The sequence below is a fragment of the Mustela lutreola genome, chromosome 5 (genome assembly GCF_030435805.1).
Source record: "Mustela lutreola isolate mMusLut2 chromosome 5, mMusLut2.pri, whole genome shotgun sequence".
Lineage (NCBI taxonomy): Eukaryota > Metazoa > Chordata > Mammalia > Carnivora > Mustelidae > Mustela > Mustela lutreola.
Window position 1 is genome coordinate 33,291,015 of NC_081294.1, and position 9,406 is coordinate 33,300,420.

Genomic DNA, 9,406 nt, shown 5'->3' on the forward strand with positions numbered 1-9,406 from the left:
TTAGCTGCATTGGCAATGGCCTTCTAAAATCTTACCCACCCACATGGATTGATAGAAGAGAAACAGCAGAATTGGCACCAAAGCCTATTTAAAATGAAAGAAAGTAAGAAGATCACCAATTTCCCTTATTCTCCCATTTCTAGTCATAGGGTAGGATACTCTTATGGCCTGGAATTTTCTCTAGGATATTTTTGGTACTGGTGTCTTCTCTGTTTTATTTTTTTTTTTTAAACATTTTTATTTATTTATTGAGAGAGAGGCAGTAAGAGAGAGCATGAGCGAGGAGAAGGTCAGAGGGAGAAGCAGACTCTCCGTGGAGCTGGGAGCCCGATGCGGGACTCCATCTCGGGACCCCGAGATCATGACCTGAGCCAAAGGCAGTCGTCCAACCAACTGAGCCACCCAGGCGTCCCACTGGTGTTTTCTCTTAACTCGTAATTGGATTGCACTAGCCCCTAGCTTCCACTGATTCTTCAACAGAAGAATCAAGAGTCTTTCCAGGAAGAAAGAAAACATATCTGTTCCCTAGCACTTTTGCCATAGGGTTCGGTCCTCTTCTGGTGTTAGCTTCTTGCTGTTATCTAAAGCAGTTTGCTTTTCCCTACTTCTTTTTCAAGATGTAGGTTAGAAGCTAGCAAGCCTGTCTTTCACAGGCTGAATTACTCCTGAAACCCCAGTAGAGAGGGGGAAGCATAATTCTGAATAATCCTTAATATTAATTTAAAAAGTTTATATGAATTACCAAAATATTTTTGTGGCCAGATCTTAATGATAATTTACCCAACTTTGGGTAAAACTCAAAGCACTGAATACTTAGTATGATTGTTATTTCTTTTTCCAAGATAAGATAATTATTTTGTCCTCTGAACATTACTTATTATGCCATTAAATTTTCAGCTTTTAAAAATTACCAAATAAAGTCTTCAGTAATCCTCTTTTTTTTTTTTTTAAAGGTTTTATTTATTTATTTGACAGACAGATCACAAGTAGGCAGAGAGGCAGGCAGAGAGAGAGGAGGAAGCAGGCTCCCTGCTGAGCAGAGCGCCTGATTCGGGGCTCGATCCCAAGACCCTGGGATCATGACTTGAGCCGAAGGCAGAGGCTCAAACCTCTGAGCCACCCAGGCGCCCCTTCAGTAATCCTCTTTATGTCATTTCTGAGCCTTACTTTTCTGTGGGCCCTTGTAGAAATAGCCTTGTCAGAATAACTCTGGAGTCAAGGGATTAAATCAAGTACTCCTGAGCTTGGCACACCCTTGGTTTCTGACCTTTTTCATACCATTGAGGACCTCCCTGGAGCCTTCTCAGCAGCATTTTGGCTCGTAGCTTAACCCAGAAATTGGGATTTTAGATCCCCGAAAGAAGCAGCTCTGAACTAGCATTACTAATTGCCTGGTAGCTTTTTAAAAATTAACAGATTTCTATATACCCCCTGCAGGGTCAGTTCAATATATGGAGTGTGAGAATTTGTTTTTAAGAACCTCCCATAATCGGCCTGGGTGCCTCAGTGGGTTAAAGCCTCTGCCTCAACTCAGGTCATGACCCCAGGGTCCCGGGCTCTTTGCTCAGCAGGCAGGGAGCCTGCTTCCACCTCTCTCTCTCTCTGCCTGCCTCTCTGCCTACTTGTGATCTCTTCCTGTCAAATAAATAAATAACATCTTTTTTTTTTAAAAAAAAGGAAGCTTCCATAATAGGATGCGCCAGATTTTAGACATCACTCTTCCTAGTGGATATCAACCTAGCTACCTTTTTTTTTTTCCTTCCTATAGAAGTCTTTCTGCCCCCATTCTCACTTCATGGGTTATTCTCCTCTTCCCTACCTGCATCCTCCATTATCACATGTGTTTTACCAAGTGCACTGACTTGCATAATGCAAAGTGGAATGTTTTATTGAAAACCATGCAGAGCATTAAGAGAAAAAATATTGAGTGGGTTAAGCCTCGCCTTTGGCTCAGGTCATGATCTCAGGATCCTGGGATCGAGTCCCACATAGGGCTCTCTGCTCAGCAGGGAGCCTGCTTCCCTCCCTCTCTCTCTGCCTGCCTCTCTGCCTATTTCTTTTTTTTTTTTTTTTTTCTCTGCCTATTTCTGATCTCTCTCTGTCAAATAAACAAAATCTTAAAAAAAATATATGAAGGAAAGTTCATAGGAACAAAAACTCTACAGCTACAGAGTAGTGGAATCCTTGGGGAAGTTGAAAGGGAGAAAGTACCTAATTTACATTGTTCATCTCTTCTACTTAACAGCAGTAGCTTAGCATAGTCTCTGGATCAAAATCATCATGCTACGACTTTGTGAAAAATGCACATTCTCAGGCTCAACCCTATACTCGAATCTGAAGCTCTAGAGTTGGGGGTGCAGCAATCAACATGTTAGCGTGTCCAGGTAATCCTAATGTAGGCTCAAGTTTGAGAAAAACACTTCAGCATATAGCCATTCATTCTCTCTAGTAACATTTTTTCACGGGGTACCTGTGTACCCTGTTCAGCAGTCACTCCTTGTTAATAGAAAGAATGAGGCTGGGGCGCCTGGGTGGCTCAGTGGGTTAAGCCGCTGCCTTCGGCTCAGGTCATGATCTCAGGGTCCTGGGATCGAGTCCCGCATGGGGCTCTCTTCTCAGCAGGGAGCCTGCTTCCCTCTCTCTCTCTCTGCCTGGTTCTCCATCTACTTGTAATTTCTCTCTGTCAAATAAATACATAAAATCTTTAAAAAAAAAAAAAAAAGAAAGAAAAGAAAAGAAAGAATGAGGCTTAGACTTGGGCGCAAATTGGATCCCATATGTCCCCTAGGCAGACAACTCCTCTCACCATTCCCAAGCGGCTTCACTTTGTGAGACATACCTCTGTTCGTCCTCCCAAAGCTCTAGCCTGCTTTAAAGTTCATCCATCCCTCCATTTTTGTTTCTATCTTTTTACTCCCCTCTACCATTCTTTTTAGGAGGAATTAGACAAGGTATAGGATCACAAAAATAAAAACAACATGCATTCAACAAAATGCCATAACTGATACAAAATATAATTCTAAAATTTTTTTGTTTTTAAAGATTTTATTTATTTATTTGACAGAGAGAAATCACAAGTAGATGGAGAGGCAGGCAGAGAGAGAGAGAGAGAGAGGGAAGCAGGCTCCCTGCCGGGCAGAGAGCCCGATGCGGGACTCGATCCCAGGACCCTGAGATCATGACCTGAGCCGAAGGCAGCGGCTTAACCCACTGAGCCACCCAGGCGCCCCAAAATATAATTCTGAATAACATCTAATGCTTCCTCTCTGAGGTTTATGATCTTTTAACTAAAGGAATAGTGAAAAGAAATGGTTATATTTATTAATATCTATGTATCATTTACAATAATAAGTGTTTATACTTAAACATAGTACATAGCACGTTTACAATATGTATATAATGCTTTATTCATAGAAAGCATAATTAATGGAGAGTAGCCTATCATTTTCATGAACGTAGGCCTCAGATTCTACTCTTAAGTGACTATTTCTTTTATTTATGGTTTAACAAGTCATCTCTCCTGCTAACCCTGTTTTTCTCTTGGTGGTACTAGAACCTCAATTTGAGGTGAAGTGAAGGGGATAACTGTAGGGACAAATTCTGAGACTAAAAAGCTTGCAGTAGATTCAAGACAATAGAGACTATGATAGATTTGAATGTTGGAAATTTCTTCTATTTGTATATCTCTGGTACCATCATAGTCATTTCTGATGAGCCATATTAGGTGAGCAGCTGAGATTATGATACTCATTGATGTGAGGTAAACTTTTCTAATCATACGTTAGAGTAAATCATTTATTTGTATTATAGCTGCTTCGAGAAGTTAATGTATCTTAATAGCATTTTTTGGTTTCTAAAACTCTTTTATATATTTTTATTGATGTATTCCTTAAGACAACTCCATAAAATAAGGGTTTTTTTCAGATTTGCAAACCTAGGCTCAAAGTTTTCCAAAATCATAGTCAATAATTTATACCCAAATCTTTTGATTCTAGGTCTATATGTCTACCAAATTAATATACTTAGTGTGCCATAAATATTTAATTATATAACTTTATTTCATAATAAGAATGCTTTTAATTCTTGATGGCAACCCTACATTGTATTCCTTTTTCCTGGGGAATATAAAGTATCTTGGATGTAATTTAACATCTTTCATGATTTAGAATTATATGGCCTCCTAGGGTTATATTTATGTATGATAATTTCTGTAGCCTCTTATAGAAATACAGGAGGTGTAGAATACTTGACTGGTACTGTATTGCTGATCCTAGAATATATCCCAAAAAAGAAGTTGTCTTCATGGATGAGATTTAGGGAGTCTCCAAATACTCTGAAATTTTATGGAGAATTTGGGGTATATATTCCAGGAGAGGTTCCATTGATTATATTAGCTTCTCAGAGAGGGCCTAAAGAGAATCCCCTAAAGGTTAAGAACAAATGGTCTAAATAATTATTTTTTTAAAATTCTCTGACAGTACCCTGGAGGGTACAGGTGATGGACCTCTTTTATAAGTAAATAGAGATAGAGATGCCAATTACATAAGGAATGTATTAGTGATAATTCAGCTTTTCTCGGGTAATTGTTAAATGAAGAGGAAAAATGCTTAATGACATAAAAGGAATTGATTAGAGTTTAGTAGCCAGGTTATCTTTTTAAACATTTAAATTCTAATTTCTCAACCTAAATGATTTTCCCAGGAATATTTAGTGACATTCATTTGCTGGCTATGATGTACAGTGGAGAAATGTGTTACTGGGGATTGAAGCATTGTGCAGATCAACAGCCAGAAAATTACGAAGTGGATTCTGGTGTTTCTGGAGCAAGCTACACAACACAAAAAGAACCTCTGGATTTCCGAGAAGTAGGAGAAAAAATTTTGAAAAAGTATGTATTTGTGTGTGAAGGACCCCTGAAAGAGCAAGAATGGAATACAACAAATGCAAAACAAATTTTAAACTTTTTTCAGCATCACACTAACCAGTAAGTTATCTATTCCTTTTCCAAGAGGAAAACAAAACAACCCAGGAAATGGAAAAGTTTCAGAAAAGAAGACATATTGACACTGTTTAAGAATGTTACACTACATAAAGATACCCAGCGTGGTTACCTATTTTTAATGCCATCACCATTTTTCATTATATATTTTTAAATCTATGAAAGAACGATTCTTTAATGTTTAAGATGGCATGTATGTTATTCTAACTCAGCCTGAACTGCAGATGTTCTATAACTAATAATAAGTAGGATTAGAGTTTAGCTTTATAAGTTTTAATTATTAGCTTTTTTGTGACATAAATTGACCATTTCAAATATCTTCAGATTATTTTTAAATCTGTCTTGAAGTTTGCTGTGCTTCAGAGATTAAAATCAAGTCAACTTATCGCTTTAGATATATTCTAAAGACGTAAAGATTGGCAAAATAAAAAATTATGACTAGTATTCAGACTCCATTTCCAGAATATATAAATAATGAAAGATGCTACAAAAGAAATGTTTCATTTTTTGTTTTACCACTACTCATGGCATTTACAATTTTTATGCTATTGGGCATTAAGTAAAAATTTTCAAGTGATTTTCCAATTTTATTTAAAAGAAAATGGATGGTTTATCAAATGAGTAATGAAGATGAAATCAAGTTAGGTTAGTCCATCATTAACTTGTTTGTGTTTAGAGTGCCCCTTTTCATAGGTATTGAAATTTTAATATTTTTGTCTTTAATAGTAGAGATGAGTGATAAAGGCCAGAGAACCTAACTTGCTATCTTGCTTATTGTCTACCTCAACTCCTGTTGTCATCTTGGGATGATCTAATAATTTGCTGATATCCTTGACTTCTGTTCCAGTGACTTCATCACATTCCAGGAACTTAACTCCCATGGCTACACCTTGAATGAATATCACCATCCTGAGTTTTTCTTTCTGAAATCCTTAAATTTCAGTAATTGATGATAATTCATATCTTTCCAGCTTTTCACTTCCTCATTTTTACTGATTTTTCTTTCTCCTTTATTTCTACTCTATCTCTTTAGCTTCTTCACAGCCCCTTTTTCTTGACTCTTCTTCCTTCTCCTAAACCATCAGCCCCTTTGAGATTTTCTTCCTTCCCTATCCAGCCTCAGCCTAATATGGGATACCAGATGAAGTACTCTTCACAGTCCCTTCAAGTCCACTGTCCCCTTGTCCTTCAGTCTGACCATTCTGCAAGTGTCAGTGTTGAATTAATCCTGTCACCCACCTTTTCTGGAATGCTGCATCCCATGTGAAATACATGCAGCCATTGAAAGTGTAATCCCTATAAGTATCTCAGCTTCGACTTTAGGAGAGCCCTCAGTACAAGCCTTCTGTTGGTTTCTGGTGTGGCTCCTCTCCTACCATGGTGACTAATCGAAACCTCTCCCTTTCCTCATGAGGTCCTCTGTCCCATCCTCTCCATTAGCATATGGCTCTTGGTCCTATCTTACAGAAATTTAAGACTATGAGGACATAAACTTCTATTTCTTGGCTTTGCCCTACTCATTTTCCCCATTTTTAGAAGAAAAGAGATTGCCTGCACGCTGTTGAAAGCCAGTCTCTGCCTTTCCTCATTTCCCCTGGGGCTTCTTTTTTTTCTGCCTACCTTTTAGGTATTACTCTTCCCCTGGAGGTCTGTCCTTTTTCTCTTTATCCCTCTTCTCCCCCTTTTCCTTTCTCTCTCTCTCTCTTTTTTAAACTTACTCTTAGGTGATGTCATTCATAGCCATGGCTGCTTCTGACACCTGTAATGTTAAGCTTACTTCTAGACTTGCAACTTGAATCCCAGCTTCTGCTCTCTGAGCCTTCTTTCTAACTGCCTATTAAATGTCTTCACTTAGATAATTTTAAATTCAATATGTCCAAATAACTAACCTTTGTCTTTATCTAAAATCTTTTTTGGTTCATGTTTTTGGTGGTTTTGATCTTTCACAGTGCAGGGCAATAAGGAATGCCATAATCTAGTTTCTGTCCACATTCCCTGTTTTATCTCTGTAATGTATCCTGTGTAATCACGTCCTAGTCCAGTTCTAGTCCTCAAACATTAATAACCAGGCTCTTTTTTGATAAATATGAACATTCTGATAGAGCATCTTGGTATAAGGAAAATGTCTCCCTGTCTCTGCCCCATCTTTTCGCTTAATCTTATGCAACTAAGATTTTTATTTAACGTTGCTTTTCAACAAGTTTCACTATAAAAATGCCTTTGTGTTTTCTAAGTATAAAGATTTACATCATTTTTAGTGTGATTTTAAGAACCACAGACCACCCTCCCTGACTCTTTTTGGAGCATCATGGTCAATTGTTAATTAAACAGGTAACACTGCTTTATAGTTCTTTATGAGTTGGTGAACTCTGTATTTAAAAAAAAAAAAAATTATACATTGTGCTTAATGAATGGTAGGCCCTTAGTATTTTTTTTTTTTTAATTAATAAGAGACATGGTTCATAAGTGCCGAACATTGCACAAAAGGGTTGCTGCTATTGGATTCCAAACTGCCATGCCCTTTATACCAGTGGTTGACGAGGCAAATAAGGAATTACTCCTCAAGGGGGTCAAGTATTGTATAGATTTAGAACTTGAGAAAACCATAACTTTCTCTTCAGAAATGGAAATTTCCATTTTGCCTTCGTGACCTTTGTGAACCACTTGGGTTCCTCACTGATTGGTATAGTTCTGAGGGTGCTACTGGGTGCTTTTTGTACTTTTCCATCCCCCAACAATTGGAGAATAATTTGTAGACCATAGCAGTTACAAATGCTCTTAACTGTGGTGTATTACAAAACAAGGAACAACAGATTTTTTTATATGTTAAAGCCTAAGTAAATTCTATTTCATTTAGAATGAAGTATCTTCAAGATAACAGATACTCTGCATAAGGAAAGCAGTATAACTTCCTCATCACTAATTATTATGTGCCTACTACATGCCAGGTTTCATCTTAGGTATTGATGATATAGCTTTGTAAAACACCAATTTTTTGGAGTTTATATTCTAATGGAGGAAGTTAACACATTTAACAAAATAAACTTATAGTGTATTAAGTGGTTAACACTATAAATAAAGCAGGGTATAGGGCTTGTTACAATCTGGAAAGTAGTACTATATTATTTAAGGTGGTTGGGAAGGCACCTGTGTACTTCAGCATTGGTGGTGTCAAATTCTGACCCTTTGGTTAAATACCTTGCCATCCAGTACATTCATAAAGGTTTTTTCTGATACAGAATTAAGGAATAAGTCATTACTTAAGACCTTTTTACTTTGATTACATTTAAGGTGTTTTCTCCAGTGTGGGCTTTACTCATGAGTGAGTGACAACCTAAAGGCCTTATTGTGTTTATTACACTGTTTATTACACTGGGGGTTTCTCTACATTTTGAGTTCTCTGATGGTTACAAAAACTTAAACTCTGTTAAAGGATTTTTGCATAGTCCTTAAATTTGTGTGGTTCTTTCCCAGTGCAAATTAGGATGATGATGATAATAAGTAGGTTTTGAAACTTAAAGGCCTGTCTGCTTTGTGGCATTTATACGGTTTCTGGCTACTGTTGAGTTGTGTGATGTTGATTAAGGTGTAAATCATGACAAGACTTTCCCTCATACCTTTGCATACAGTAGAGTGAGGTGAGAGTTATGGCTAAAAGCCTGCAATAAAATTACATTCCAACTTTTACACTCACTCTGTGGATTCTATGATGTTCATTAATGTGGGAAATGTGTCTAAAGGTAATTCGCAGATTTATTTTAATGGCATTTTTAAAAGCCCACAACTGGATGGCATGCTAGTTTTGGATTACGTGTCACTTTTCTCTTGCCATCTTTCAGGATTCTGTTCCTGGCTCTAATAAGGATACCTTATCTGCAACAGAATCCAGGATTCTGTAGTTCTCTAGTGTCACTTCCTTGTATTATTTTTGACACAGTATGAGATAGTATGTTATTGGAAGTATTATATTAAAATACATTCAGTGTATCTGCAATTAAAGTATTTGTTATGTATTCATGCTGATGTTCTTTGCTGTTTTTTGTTTTCCTACTTCTAGTGGAGATTTCCAAATGTTTTGGAGCAAATAAAAATTTTTTTTTAATAAAACCATATTCCAATATTTCTATCTTGTTCATTTTCTTTTATATCTGAGTGTTGTGTCAGAATGAAAACTTTGTGTCAGTTTACATTGACATCTGATTATTATTTCTTATGGTTCTAATAACTTTCAGACAAGGTAGTATAGCGGTTAGGAATATGGCCTCTGGAACCAGAGATTTGAGGTTGATTACTAGCCCTGTTATTTCCTAGTTATGTGACTCCACATAAGTTATTTATCTTTTCTGTTCTTAATATCCTATTATTTAACAAAGGAATAATAATAGTACCTACCTCACAGGTTATTGA

The 9,406-nt window shown here is 37.0% G+C and overlaps 1 protein-coding gene across 3 annotated transcripts in view; it reads left to right on the forward strand.

Moving 5' to 3' along the window:
* The window catches only part of RIMOC1 (RAB7A interacting MON1-CCZ1 complex subunit 1), a 38,424-nt gene extending 29,326 nt beyond the window's left edge, over window positions 1-9,098 (forward strand). For all 3 annotated transcript variants that reach the window (XM_059173889.1, XM_059173890.1, XM_059173891.1), the window contains one exon: window positions 4,702-9,098. In XM_059173889.1, coding sequence (XP_059029872.1) covers window positions 4,702-4,988 — 287 coding nt within the window. In that variant the 3' untranslated portion in view covers window positions 4,989-9,098. The remainder of the gene's footprint in view (window positions 1-4,701) is intronic.
* The last annotated feature ends 308 nt before the right edge of the window (window positions 9,099-9,406 follow it).